General features: G+C 53.0%; 1 protein-coding gene across 19 annotated transcripts in view; it reads right to left on the bottom strand.

The window, feature by feature from the left end:
* Armc9 (armadillo repeat containing 9) overlaps window positions 1-14765 on the bottom strand; it is a 102766-nt gene that overhangs the window by 5586 nt on the left and 82415 nt on the right. For 6 of the 19 annotated variants that reach the window (XM_087209388.1, XM_087209391.1, XM_087209399.1 and 3 more), the window contains 4 exons: window positions 13856-13987; window positions 8652-8767; window positions 4524-4639; window positions 1375-1486 (listed from right to left, as the gene is read on the bottom strand). In XM_087209388.1, coding sequence (XP_087065514.1) covers window positions 1375-1486; window positions 4524-4639; window positions 8652-8767; window positions 13856-13987 — 476 coding nt within the window. Of the gene's footprint in view, window positions 1-1374; window positions 1487-4523; window positions 4640-8546; window positions 8768-11237; window positions 11306-12732; window positions 12930-13855; window positions 13988-14765 lie in introns of those variants that run through there. The other 13 variants (XM_087209389.1, XM_087209390.1, XM_021246979.2 and 10 more) reach the window with 13 other exon arrangements.

The following is a 14765-nucleotide window of genomic DNA, read 5'->3' as shown; positions in this document are numbered from 1 at the left end:
GCTCTGCAACAAAAATTCTTTTTGAGACAGGGTCTAAGTTGCCCAGGTAAGACTTGAACTTGTGGTCCTCCTGCCTCAGACTCCCTAAGTGCTGGGATTATAGGAGCTCACTAACAGGCCAACTAACTGAATTCGGGATTTTTCATAATCTTGTTCGTGAAACAGTTTCCTGGGGTGGGATTTCCCACTGCAGCTGCCGTTAGTGCTCAACAGTTTTCAGATCTTGGATTTCCTGAGTAGGATGTTCAACCTGTGCTTGCAAAAGATCCACTTCCTGTCTGTGGCAGGACGGGGGCTTTGACGTTGTGTGCTTCTTGTCCTGGCCCGGGACAGGGCTTGAGAGCACTACCTGAGGAGGCCACACCCTCCCCAGGCCACAGGAGGGTCACAGGGCGGCAGGAGTGACGGGGAGACCAAGTGGCAGGGCAGGGCCACCATTCAGCCGACCAAGTACCCAACCTGCAGTGCCCGGGGCCTTGTGGTGCCTGCCCAGACCTCTTCTGTTCCTTCCTGAGAGACACAGGGCACAGCAAGCCGTGGGGGGGGGCACTGGACACAGCACACAGCTGCTCTCTTTTCTTTTTTCTTTTTTTTTTTTTGTACCAGGGATCGAACTCAGTTCTTCCGATTGCAGGTGGTGAAACCACTGAGCTAAATCCCCGGCCTGGAAAGCTGAGATTTCGTTGAGATTGGTACCACCTGCTCCAGAGTCCAGACATGCACCGGATAGCCAGGGCATCTGGACCCACTCCTTCCCCAAATGATCCTGTTTTAAGTCTCAGATAAACTCAGGCATGCCCCTGCTACGAGCCCTGCTTCCCTGTTGGATCAATATTAGCTCAGCGGGTGTCCTTGTAATCCTATTGGTTGATACTAGTTTGACCCACGTTGTACCCACACTGTGACTTCGCTGAATAAATTACCCCTGACAGAGGGCCTCGGTGGCCATCCGCTGGGGACTCCTCCTGTCTCTCTGGAGCTATTCCTAGTTCCCATTCCTAGTCCCCAATAAACCTTTCCTTCTCTTAACCACATTTGCCTTTGGAATTCATTCTTCAATTTCAGGGGACACGAACTCGGGACATTTGACATCTAGCAGGTTGGGAGTTATAGTTCTCCTATACCAGTGGCGCACCCCTGTGATCCAGCACTCGAGAGGGTGAGGCTGGAGGATCGCCATGAGTTTGAGGCCAGCCTGGGCTCCATAGTGAGTTCAAGGCCGCTTCCCCTGGGAATTTTGTCTCTGCATCCCAGGTGCCAGGGAAAGCGCCTTGGCTTCTGTGGGTGAAGGCCAGGTCCGAGGGGGTCCTGGAGTCCTGGGTGTAACAGTATCGCTGGGGGGGACCCCAGGCCTCGTGTCACCTGGACCCCTACCTGGTGGTCTCTCGGCTGCTTGGGTCCTGGGGCGCCTCCTTTGGCTGGCCAGGTGTCACCGTGGGTGGCAGGCATGGCCCTTCCAGGTGTCCTGTTGTGGCGTCCGTGCCTGCTGGGGGAGAGAGAGCTCAGGGTGCTGGCCGGGCACAGGGGACAGCTCCGGAGGCCGGGGGCGGCCCTGCCCAATGCCCGGCTCCTCTGTGGCTGGCAAAGATGACAGAGCTGCGATTGCCTCCCTGGCACAGCTCACACCTGGCCCACAGGTTACCCGGGTCCTGCATGTGACCGCGTCTCTCAGTGCCCTGCAGTGGCGAGTGGCCTGCGTGGGGAGCCCGAGGAGCCGCCCCAGGCTGCTTCTGTACTCCTCATCACACAGCCCCTCTGCAGCCGCCTTCCTCGTCCTGCCGCCCTGTGGGTCCCAGACTGCAGCAGCAGCGCGACTCAGGGTCAGGGCGCTGGCCCAGCCCACCACGCCCCCTCTGCCTGGCCTGGCAGCCCCGGCCCCTTTTCTGGGAGCCCAGATACAGCCTAGGAACCGGCACAACCAGCACCGGAGCCGCAGCCTGGCTGCCGCCTGCTCAGACCTGGGTTTGAGGGCAGCACCGGGGTGGCAGCAGGGACTCCCCCGCAGGTGGCGTTGTTCCATCCAAGTGGCGAGGCTCAGGGAAGCTGGGGCTGGGCCAGGCCGAGTGGGTGCAGGAAGGGTGGAGTGTACAACAGGGGGAGTGGAGAAAGCTGAACCTGGAGGTCCGACTTCTCCAAAAGAACTCTGCCTGGCGTGGTGGTGCAGGCCTGTAATCCCAACACTCGGGAGGCTGAGGCAGGAGGATCATGGTGAGTTTGAGGCCAGCCTGGGCTACACAGTGAGTTCAAGGCCAGCCTGAACTACAAAGCGAGACCCCGTCTTAAAAAAACAAACTAAAACAAACCAAAACAAAATTAAAATAAAAAATTAAAAAAGGGCTGGTGATGTGGCTCAGTTCAAAGGCCTTGGATTCAATCCCAAGTACAATCAATCAATCAATCAATCAATCAATAAAAAAATAAAAGGAGACAGGGAGAACTTGGGTCCAAGGACAGGATTTTTAAGGACTCAGGGAGCTGGGCTGATGTAAGCAGGCCTGGCAGGGTGGGGTGGGGGAGTGAACCCCCAGCTGCAGTGGGAGGCAGAAGCAGGTCTGGGTGTGGAGTCCAGGGGCAGAAGGGAAAAGGCAGTGGGGAGCCTGGGGCCCAGCCCCGTGGTAGGCCAGGCGAGGGTGCAGGGAGGGGGCCCCCGGGCTGTGGGCCCAGCACTCCTGCAGGCTAATGGGGTGCACAGAAAGCAGGATTTGCCCACCTTGGGGCCTGGTGAGCAGCTGGGGCATCTCCCTGGGCACCGCCATGACCGGCATAGCAAGCACTCTGGCAGGTACCACGGTGTTCATGTGAGGAATCAGAATTTGTCAAGGCCCTGATCACATAAGGGGTGAAATCGACTGTTCTCGAAAACAACATTAATACTGGGACAACGGCCACCGCCGCCGCTCAGCAGTTTCTGTGCGTGGCAAGTTCAAGTGCCACCACCCTCCAGGAGACAAAACTCGTCTCTCTCCAAGGGACACAGTCCGGCCCAGGCGCAGCGCAGGCACGCTTGCCTGGCTCCACGCCCAGCAATGCACACATGCAGGCGCGCGCGCGTGCACACACACACACGCACGCACGCACACACACATGAGATGGTCATTTTTACAATCAGTACAAAGACAGGGGCCGCCTGATGCTCCTTTAGGCAAACCGAGGTGTTCCTGATCCACTCAGCTGTCCTAAAGGAACAGTGGCACCTCTTGGAAGCGCAGGTTGCCTCCAAAGCATTTGGAACTCAGTGGCGTTTGATGGGTTTTTTTTTTTTTTGGTATCAGGGATGGAACTCTGGTCCTTGCGCTTGCGCAGCAGGCGGCGGCGAAACCACTGAGTTAAATCCCCGGCCCAGTGGCATTTGATGGAATGGGCAGAAATCCAACCATCTGACCACCCAAGACCTCCGCCCCACAGGGGAAATCTCTGGTAAGTGAGTAAGCTGATCGTGTAGTGAAAGCAAACTAATACAACTTAACACTCAAGAAAAATAACCCAAGAGCAAAAGCTGGCAAAACCCCTGAGGCTGCTCATGATCAGGAGCCCCTCGCTCTGAACCCCTCGAGGATTCCTTTCCCACCCCCCACTCTGAACCTTGGACCGGGTCACCTCTTCACCGGGTCTCAGAAGTCCCCGTGTGGCATCTGAGCTGCCTCTGTGTTTTCCTATTTGAGTGGAAATTGAGGCCTATCCGGACTGCTCACCGTCCTTTCAATTTCCTTTCAAAAATTAAAAACAGATATTTTGTACATTTCTGATTCAACATCCTTATTTCTTCCCGGAATCTGAAAATAACTCCATCCCCATCAGTCTCTGGTGTCACAGCTGCCTGGATACAGAGCTGGCTGCTCCTGCTTCGTGTTCCGACCCCGGGCAGCTTTCGAACCCACACCAACCCCTTCAGGACCAGAACCTGAGGTACTGAGGCCCTGGCCACAGAGCTACATTGCTACGTCGTTTTAAGTAGCGTTTGAAGCCGGGTGAGTTGTGGAGCATTCTGGGAGGCTGAGACAGGATTGAAAGTTGGAGCCTGGTTTGGACAACTTAGCAAGACCCTGTCTTAACATGAAAGATTTAAAAAGGGCTGGGGATGTAGCTCAGTGCAAAGACCTTGGGTTCAATGCCCAGTACTAAAAATAACCCCAAAACAAAACAAAAAAATGGTTTAGGGATTGAGCCTAGGACCTCACAGTGAGCTACATCCCCAGCCTCCTTTTAAAATCTAATTTAAAAAATTTTGAGGGGCTGGGGATTTAGCTCAGTGGTCTCACCGCCTGCTCCACAAACCCAAGGACTTGAGTTCGTTCCCTGGTACCCCCCCAAAAACCCCAAAAACTTGTCACTGAAATAAGTATACTTTTGGGCCGGGGATTTAGCTCAGTGGTTTCACTGCCTGCTGCACAAGCACAAGGACCTGAGTTCGATCCCTGGTACCAAAAGAAAAAAAAAAAATTTTGAGTCAAGCATCTCAGGGGCAGCAGGCACAGGAAGCTCCAGGGTCAGCGACCTCACCCGACCAGGCCTCAGCTTCTTACTGGGGGAGGGCAGATGGGGCTCCACATAGCCGGCCTGGGGTGAGGCTGGCAGGGCCTGAGGGAACCCATTTCTGGCTGGTTTCAAGTTCTGGGGAGAAGCAAGATGGTCCTCAAACCTGCAATAAAGCATGAAAGACAGTGAGAATTACACAGAGCTGAGACAGCTAACTGATAGCTACTGCGTAGTATTCCAAATAAATCCAGGCCCACCCTTTTGTTAAACTGTAATTGTTTTTTGGTACTGGGGATCAAACTTAGGACCTTGCACTTGTGAGGCAGGTGGCAGAACCACTGAACTAAATCCCAGCCATCACTGGCCCTTTTTTGAGACAGCTTCTGGGTAAGTTACTATTGCTCAAACTGGGTTTGAATTTATGATCCTCCTGCCTCCGCCTCTGGGGATACTGGGATTATCACCCTGTGCTATCACGCTAAACCGATATTTTATCTTTTTAAGGGTATTGACAGAAACCAGGAGATTGTAACCCATTCTTGTTAGCCACCTAGTGAACTTATAGGGATACAGGCTTGTATTTTGTATTGTATTTTGTTTGTTTGTTTTTTTCTGAGACAGGATCTGGCTATGAGTCCAGGCTGGCCTTGAACTCTTGGTGATCCTGCCTCAGCCTCCTGGGTGCTGGGATTACAGGCGTGTGCCACCATGCCCAGCCAGGTTTAGATTTCTATCACACAAGCCTGTTTTACAGCTATGGGTGACACGGGCCTATGACACTTCAAGCCAACAGTTTAAAGCACACAGCTTGTGTTCTCTAAGGATGAGGCTGCTGGGTGAAGGGGTGAATCCAGCCAGGGAAGACAGGACAGCTGTCCTTTTGGTGACCGGAAGCAGGCAGCACAAGACACGGCCTTGCTATGTAGCCTAAGCTGGCCTCAAACTCACTGTGATCTTCCTGCTTCAGCCTCCTGAGTGCTAGGACCACAGGCATGTGCTACCACACCCGGCTCAAAAATATGTATATATTTATATTGCAGTATTCCCGACTTGAGGCACCACAAAAAGATGGAGCCCTCCACTGCCCAAGCATTTAACCCTGACTGCAATTGAGATTAGGCCCAAAGAAATGGCAGTCAGCGCTGGGCGGGAGGGTGCTGGGAGGCCCTGGGGCCAGAGAGCAAGAGAGGCCCAGGTGAGGGGCCCTGGGGCTGGGGCAGGGGCTGGAGGAGGGCCGGAACCCCTTGTGGCACAGACGTGGAGTGGGGGTCCTTGGAGGCCCAGCAGCAGCCCCAGGGGGTGCAAGTGTTCTCGTGGTGCAGGGAGCAGTGGACCCTGAGCGTCCTCAGTGGGGACCCGAGCTGCCCGTGGATGCCTTCTGAAAGTCACCGCCTGACTGGCATGCAGGGCTGCGAATGGGCAGGCCCGGCAGGCGGTCTCAGGAGGAGCCAGAGAGGCGACAGGTGGGGAGAGGTGGCACAGTGGGCACCCAGAGCCAGGAGGGCTGGGCCGGCCATGAGGGCGGCAGGAGGCCCATGTGCTGTGTTTATCTGCGACCCTTCTGTTCCCGATGATGAAACCGGTCTGTGTTCATCAGAAACCGAGTAGAGTACATGCAGAATGCTGCCGTCCGATCTCTGAACACAGCCACTTAATATTGGTTATTTTTTTGCCAAGCGTGGTGGCACACGCCTGTCATCCCAGCACTTTGGGAGGCTGAGGCAGGAGGATGGAAGTTAGAGTCCAGCTTTGGCAATTTCACAACTTAGGGAGACCCTGTCTCAAAGTAAAAACTAAAATAAAAAGGGCTGGGGATGCAGCTCAGTGTAAAGGCCCTGAATTTGAGGCCCAGAACCAAACAAACAAACACACAACACTCAATATCTTTTCAGCATTTTAAAAATGCAAGCTGGGATCACTATAAATAGCTACCATGGTATTTCCACACCATTTATAATTTGCTTTTCTACCCAGAAATCTATGGGGAGGCTCCTCCCATGCAGCTGAATATTTTTCTAAGTACTGTTATCATTGCCCATACTGTCTTGCGTGGATGCATAATCTTTTTGTTTTTTTTAGACAGGGTCTCGCTATGTAGTTCAGGCTGGCCTTGAATTAAGAGGCCCAGGTTGGCCTAGAACGCATGGTGATCCTCCTGCCTCAGCCCCCAAGTGCCACAACTGGGTAACATAATTGATATGATCAACCTCCTACTTTGAGGATATATATTTCTGGTTTTATAAATAATACTGTAATAAATACCCTTGTACATATAGCTGTGACCAAATGATTGCTTCTCAGTAAAAAACTACTCAGCAGAATGACTGACTCCAAAAGTACGAGGTTTTTTCTTTTTTTGGAGGTACTAGAGGATGAGCCGGGAGCACTCTACCACTGAGCTAAAGTCCCATCCCTTTCTGTTTTGTACACCCTGCTCTGACCTTCTGAGGGGCTGTACCTCATCTCATGGATTCCCGCACCCCCAGCCCCAAGTGCCCCACCTGGCACACAGGACAAAAATGTTTGTTGAATCCACCCGGCGGGGAGGTGGCACGGCCACTACTTCAGGGGGAGCTCTCGCGACTGGCAGCCGTGCCCAGCCAGAGAGCTGGGGGCATGGACAACCTCCGGAACTTAACCATCCGACGAGGGGAGCTTAAGGGCCTGGAAAAGCATCCTTGGTTTCTCCACAGAGCAGGACATTGGCCCAAGAATTAACTGTGCCCCTGGGTTGGATCCTGTAGCTATTGGAATCCCTTTATCTGTATCTCTGAAATGTTCTCGTGTCATGGTTACTTCTCTGGGAAGCTAGGGTTTTAATTATTTTGAAAAATAATTTGAGCAGGGTGTGGTGGCTGTCATCCTAGCACTTGGGAGGCTGAGGCAGGGGGATCTCCACAAGTTCGAGGCCAGCCTGGGCCACATAGTGAGACCCTGTCTCAAAAAAATAAAAGATACCAAAAGAAAAAAGAAAAACTGCTTTTGTGTTGTAAGAGAGAAAAGACCCTAACTTGAGTCATCAGTTGGAAGCCTGTGATAACTAATTTTGAAATCAAATCAGAGACCCCAGTGCCTGACTCACAACAGGCCTTGAGGTATCTGCAGGGCAGCTCTGAGGTGGCAACGGGGGTCAGAAGGAGCTGGTGCCCGGACCCTGCATCCCCAGTGGCTGTGGCACCAAGCACACAAAGGCAGGCATGGCCGCGTTTCATCTGTAGCTGAATCCCAGCACCTGGCTGGTGGAGCGCAGAGCTGGAAGGGCCTGGGACAGCTACACAGAGCGTGCTGGGGCCTCCGGGGCCTCCGAGGCCTCCGGTGGCAACCAGGGAAGGTGGGTAAGCGCCTCTCCAGGGGCATCAGAGGAAGACGCCCTGCGTCACGGCAGGGGCCCAGGCCCATGGGTCAGGGGCAAGAGAGCTCTGGGCACCTCATCCCAGGAGGGTAGGAGCGAGGCTGTATCACACAAACAGCACCTGGCAGCTGAGCATGCGCAGAGCTACTCTCCGGCTTTTGCTTTTTGGTGCTGGGTGTGGAACTGAGCTTCATGTCTGGCAGGCAGCTTCTCTGTCCCTCAGCCACACCCCGTCCCACAGAGGTGCTTTAAAGTCATCTAAAATAGATCTGGAGCCAGGTGTGTGTGCATGTGTGTGTGTGTGTGTGTGTGTGTGTGTGTGTTGAGACAGGGTTTCACAATATATTCCAGGCTGACCTTGAACTCACTTTGTGACAGGCCTGTGCAGGGCCTCGAACTCACAGATCACAGAGATCCTCCTGCCTCAGCGTCCTGGTGCTAGAACTACAGGTGTGCGGCACCATGACTGCCTTCCACCTGGAGTCTTAACTGTGCAGCCACCCACTGAGGGCCTGTGCGGTGGGAGGCGGCAGAGAGGACAGGCAGGAGTCTACCCAGGTGGTCCCACCATGCTTCAGGTCCTTTCCTCTGAAATGACCCGGAAATCCTGTCATCGACTGACTTCTCTTCCTGGAAGAAGAAATCTGGAGGTAGGGTAGGGAGCAAAGCTCCAGTTATTTCCTTCCACATGAGCTCAGAAAATAAATGAAGAGATAAATGCTTTCCAACACCAATGCTTTATTTTGCATTTTAAACATACGCATCTCATATGGCAGGGAAGTAAAGTGGGTCCCAGGCGAGCAGACTCCTGAGCCCGACTTACACTGGGCACCCAGTCCTGTGGCCGCCGGGGGTGACGGGTCTCTGCAGGGGCTCGTCCCCACTCTGCCACAAGCCGGGCTGTCCCCTCCGCCGTGCCTTCCCCGTGTTGGTCATGATCTGGGGAGGAAGGGAACACAGCTGAGGCACCTGCTCTGTGACAGCCACCAGGAGCACAACCGAGCATCTCCAATGAGGCCTGCATGGAAGGGGAGTGGCACTTTGGGGATAGCCCTTGGTGCAGGAGGATGAATTTTAAAACAAGTAAAATGTAGGAGATGGAAGGAAACTGGCGCCTGCAGTAGCTCAGCACATCTCTGGAGAGAACGACCTTTTCAAGTGAGAAGGGAGAAAAGATGGACAGATTTGAGTCCATGAAAAATTAATATTTCCATCGGGAACAGTGCTGCACATCTGTTATCCCAGCACTGGGGAGGCTGAGGCAGGAGGATCGCCACGAGCTCACGGCCAGCCTGAGCTGCATAATGAGTTCAAGGCTAGGCTGAACTACATAGCGAGACCCTGTCTCACAATTTTTGTAAAAAATTAACATTTCCAAATGTGTAGCAGAGACAGCCAACAACAAGTGGGGAAGAAATGCCTGAGTGAAATGTAACAGCAAAAAAGGTTAACATTTTCATGGGAGCTCCTATAAACCACTGGGCAAAGAATCCACACAGCCACAACACAGAATCCAAAGTATTACCAGTAAAGAGAAGAAAAATGATCAGCCTTACAGGTGATCAGAAACTACGACTTTACAAAAACATAGCTCTCTTCAGCTGTTATATGAGTGACCAAGAAATGGTTCTCTCAGCTGGTGGGAAAAGTGGTCAGAACATCAGCAATGCCAACACTGGAGACAACTGTGAGAACACAATCCATGTTTTATGTTGAGTCAGAAAAACGCTCTATCTTTGGGCATAGATTACCTAAAGAATTCAAACTATGGGGCTGGGGATTTAGCTCAGTGGTCCTGCAGCCTTCCTCACAAACACAAGGACCTGAGTTCGAGACTCGGTACCAAAAAAAAAAAAGTATGGAAACTGTGGAAAATGTTTTATTTTGGTATCAGGGATCGAACTCAGGACCTTGTTCTTGCAAGGCAGGCGCAGTGCCACTGAGCTAAATCCCCGGCCCTTGGAAAATGTTGAATAAGGTTGGTCATTATAAAGTTATTGTGGAGTAAAACTGAACAATCTGTCTAGTAGTAGAAGAATAATTAAGTAAAATATAGTACAGTCATTTGACATATTATATGGCCATTTATTCTGATAAGTAAGTGGTTATGAAGACAAATGTTTATTTAAAACATTAAATAAATATCAGGTAGTAATAACGTACGCAAGCAATCCTTTCAGTTACCTTAAAAATACACAAAAGACTGCAAAGAAATGAATCCTGAAACAGGCAGAGTGGCTATGGGACAGCAGAACTAAGAATCTTTCTTTTCTTTATTCCAAGTTTCCTGTAGTCTGGTTAGACTTTTGTTGGTAAGAAAAACTGTTTAAAGAAGAAATCACTGTAAAAGTGACAAAACCAGAACAAAGCCAACGAACTGAACCCACGTCCACTTCCTGGCTCAGACCTCTGCTATGACTGACCGAAGATGCGAGACTCTGCCTCGAAATAAAAAATTTAAAAATGGGCTGGGGGATGCGGCTCAGTACAAAGGTCCTGGGTTCAATCCCCAGGCCTGAAAATAAAAGAAAAAAGAGAAAAAAAAAGAATGCAGCCCGTTCCTTGCCTTCCGTACCGCCGAGGGAGCCGCTGCTCTGCAAGCGCCCAACCCGCGCTCCAGCTCGCGTGTCCCTCGGCCCGGGGCGCGTGTGTCACACTCAGGCGCCCCCCTTCCCCAGTCCCCTGGCTCGCAGACGCGGGGAGGCTCAGCGCCAGGCTGCTGCGGGAGGGGACGCGGCCACGGGAGGGAGGGGACGCGGCCACGGGAGGGTCCCTTCCAGTCCCAGCAACACCCCCGGCCCGCCTCTCTCCTGAACACTGCGGGCGCCGGGAAACTGAGTCCGCAAGCCGGGCTCTGCCGCACCCCAGCCTCTCCTGGCGCATGTGCGAGCCAGCGCGCCCCAGCCCGGCGGCCTCTCTGAGCTGCACAGACAGACCTTCGAGGGCTCTCGAGTCTGGGGGGACAGCGGGGATGCGGGGGCCTGGCACCCACCGCCACTCACACAGCGCAACCGCTCCCATCTGGGGTACAGACGGAGATTTTGTTTGAAAAAAGCTTCCGCTGCTGCAAAAGGCAGCGTATTTCACCGCAAGACACGCAGCACAACCCTTCAAGGCCTGGAGTTCTGTTTTTGGACCGCCCATAACAACGGAGCATAATTGAATATTTTTCTCTTCAAATTCTTGTTCCTTGAATTTTTTCTAGACAACATTTATGCAAAATTGCATTTATGAATTTTACAATTTATGCATTTTATGCAAAAATTCAAAAGATTGCAATCTTCGGCATAAATGGGATAATAATTAGCTGCATTCAGTTTATTCAGCACCACACGGTGATTAACATGCATCAATGAGGGGAGGGGAAGAAATCTATTTTCTATTTTAGTTTTGAGAATTTGTGACTCACATTAGGAGTTGCAATCCTCCTGCCTCAGCCTCCTGAGTAGCTGGGGTTCCAAGTGTACTGCACTGTGCCTGGCAGAGTAACATATCTTAATTTCAGTCACTTAATGCTGCTGCGACACTTAATGTCCCTCACTTAATGTCCCTCTGCTCCGACTTTCCTTGCAACCTCCTCTGTGTCACCTGGTGCTGGGACTTTCTGGTTTGCTAAGGAGACACTGAGTTGAGTTACCTAGGATCTGGGGGGAAACGTGTCTGCCTCAGCCACTTTTCTACGTAGTCCAGTGATTGCCAGCTGCCAGAGGGGCAGGAGGGGGCTCAGACTACTCAGGAATAACCCACCAGTGTGCAAGAAAACCCTTACAGCTGAAGAGTGGCCGAATACGCCACTCTGGCATGAGGGCTATTTTGTGCTAAAGGCACTTGAAAACCAGCCCGTGTGAGGACACTTGGATCTTCCCCAGCAGAAATAAGACTCCCTGTAGGGGCTGGGGATTTAGCTCAGTGGTTTCACCGCCTGCTGCGCAAGTGCAAGGATCCGACTTTGATCTCCGGTACCAAAAAAAAGACTCCCTGTAAAGATGACCTCTCATACCAGGAAAAAAGAACACTGTGGCTGGAAGTCACGGCCCATAGAGTTCTGTACACACACCTGGTTAAAATACGTCTCGCCTCTTTCTCTCTCAATGGAAAACGCTGCAAACTTGTCACACATGTTGACAAAAACATGACATTTCTATATTTATTTTGGTAAAGCAGTCCAAACTTGTCATATATAGAGGTGTTCAAAAATGTGGGAAGAAAGCCAGGTGTGGTGGGGCACGCCTGCAACCTCAGTAGCAGGGAGGCTAAGGCAGGAGGATTACAGCTCAAGGCCAGCCCGAACTACGAGACTCTGTCTCAAAAAACAAAAAGAAATAAGTACATAATGCAGGTTTTAGCAGAATGTGCCCGTAAATTTGTTGGGAGGTCCGAAATGGCTGGCTGAGGTCTGAATTCCTGAGACACACCCGTCACTGTTGTTAGAGGTGACTTCCAAACAAACGCAGAAAAACTGGGACTCTAGGATGTGTCCTGCTATCAGTAAACCAGGTGAAGCAGCTGTTGAACTTGGGGCTTCTCCATGGGGAGAGTTAATGATTCTCCAGCACAGTGTGGGTAAGCTCCTCTGACACTGCTGCAGGAGGGTCGGGCGTGAGCTGTGGGTCTTGGGTGAGCGATGGTCAAGGGAAGCCTTGACCTATAAGAACAGGGTGGGAGGGGTGAGTAGCACCGGCCTGGGAAGAGGGACTTGTCCCTGACGGGAGTGTGTGGGGCTGTGACATCCAGGAATCCCAGGGACACTTCCTGCAGCCCCATCTCCCTGGCGGGTGCTGGGTCACTGGTGAGCGCCGTACTGATTCCTGGGATTCAGGTCAGGGGTCTGGGTCCAGCCTAAATGCTTTTTAATCCACACATCCTCGTCTGGGCCCAGCTCTGGCTCCAAGGGTGACACCTACCAGGCTCCCGATATCCGGCTGTTATCCTGTCTCTCAGTGACAGCTGTCATGTTTCCTGTCTTCTTTTGTGAGCTTCCTGAAGGTAGCAGCTGTGCCTTCAGCTTCTCCACTGCCTTAGGCAAATGGTTCAGGTTCAAATATAATTCTTCTGACCACACATTTCAAAAAGCCAACATCTTCAGACTCATCTTTGGAAACTGGAAGGGCACCAGCACTTCAGAAGGAGAGCCCGAGTCCTGATTTTGGGGACATATTCCCTGGGGGAAGCGTCCTCTGCCTTCTCCCCTCATCTGGGACAAGCAGTTAGAAGAGGACCTTCAGTCCTTCCTCGAGCCATGGGCATGGCCAGAGTCCCCTTTGTGACCTGTGATCCAGCACACGGGCTGTAGGCTGGTGACTTCAGATCCCAGCCCCAGGCAGTGAGGCTGACTCCATGTGACAGGTGACCAAGTACAGCACAGGGAGTACATGTGGGACCTCAGAGTTCTGCAATGCAGATGTTGTTTCTGGTAATGCACAGATGTCCCCAGGATGAGCTCCTGTGGCGACCTGGGGTGGTGGTCCTGATAGCGGCCTCCAAAAGCTAAACCCACATCCTGACCCTGGAACCTGTGATTGAGGCCTTGTTGGGAGTCTGTTCCATGGCTCCATGCCCAGTGACGAGGGTCTCCACAGGGGACAGAAGAGGAGGACAGAAGGGGAGGGGCTGCTGCTGATGGAGCCAGAGATCAGAGCGATGCAGCCACAAGCCAGAGCAGAAAGACAAGGAGGAGTCTTCCCCAGGGCCCGGGGGAGCCCTGCCTGAGACACCTTAGTTTTTAGGGCTTCTGCCTCCAACGCCATGGGAGAGTGAATTTCCACGGTTTCAAATCCCTCAGTTCTTGGTATTCTGTTATTGCAACCAAGGGGATGAATGTACTTGGGCTTCACATCTACACTGAATTCTATCTGTAGCTCATTCTTTCTTTTTTGTTATTTTTTTTTGGTTGTTTGAGACAGGGTCTTGCTATGTAGCCCAGGCTGGCCTTGAACTCATGGCCATCATCCTGTCTCAGCCTCCCAAGTGCAGGGATTACAGGTGGGCACCACCATGCCTGGCCCATATGCTGTTCTCACTACTCACATCTCCATCCAGCGGTGCCGGCGGGATGAACAGCCACATGGAACTTCTTCTGGCACTGACGGCTTGGTGGCTGTTCGTGAGGACCATGGGGGTGGAGCACAGGCACAGTGCCTTCCTCAGCTGTTGCCCCTGCTTTTCGAAAGACCCCACCCATTGGCATCCTGTGCTTCGTGTCACCCGTTGTGAAGCAGATGGCCCCGCGGGTGCTCTGAGACACGTGTCTCCCGTGGACAGAGAGGCTTCCCCATTGCTCAGGGCTTCATCGGAACCTGGCCGCCTCCTGCTGAGCCTCCATGCACCTGACTGTCACTGTTCACGTCCAGATGCTCCCCAGAGCCCCATACACTCCTATGCAGGGCTTGAGACAGCCACTGAATGAGTGGTGAGTGGTCGGGTCTGCAGCGGAGGCCGTTAGGAGGCGGGGCCTGGGGACCGGGTGGTCACTCCCCTGCCCCAGCTCCGCCCTCCTGACTGCAGCCCAGCCAGAGTCCTTCCTGTTTAGCTGTTGAGTCCAGGGGTCTCCCAGGGGTCAGATCCTGGCCCGGCGACCCACCGGACAACACAGCCTCTCAGATGGACTGACTGCTGGCTCCGCCCTGCTTCCCTGGGGTTCTCTGCCGGCCTCCAGCTGTTTTGCTGTCTCCTTCCTCTGCCTCCTCTGTGTCTCCGGGCTGGAGGTGCTGCAGCGCCCTCTGTCCTCAGGCCCTGGTCCGTCCCCCCCCCACGCTCCACTTTGCTGGGTGACTCATCTGCTCTGGTGGCTTTGTCACTACCTCTATGCGGATGCCTTCCCAATCATCGGGTGCAGGGGCTGCAGAGGTGACAGCCAAGGTTGTGCCATGGCCTGGCCGTCATGCCCAGGGCCACCTCCGGACACTGGGGCCTCGTGGCATGTGCCCGAGTCACACTC

The sequence above is a fragment of the Heterocephalus glaber genome, unplaced genomic scaffold, assembly GCF_053883595.1.
Source record: "Heterocephalus glaber isolate CG9 unplaced genomic scaffold, H.glaber_assembly_v1.0 deba00001004, whole genome shotgun sequence".
NCBI lineage: Eukaryota > Metazoa > Chordata > Mammalia > Rodentia > Bathyergidae > Heterocephalus > Heterocephalus glaber.
Note: the sequence above shows the minus strand (reverse complement) of the source record. Positions and strands in the feature narration are given on the sequence as shown.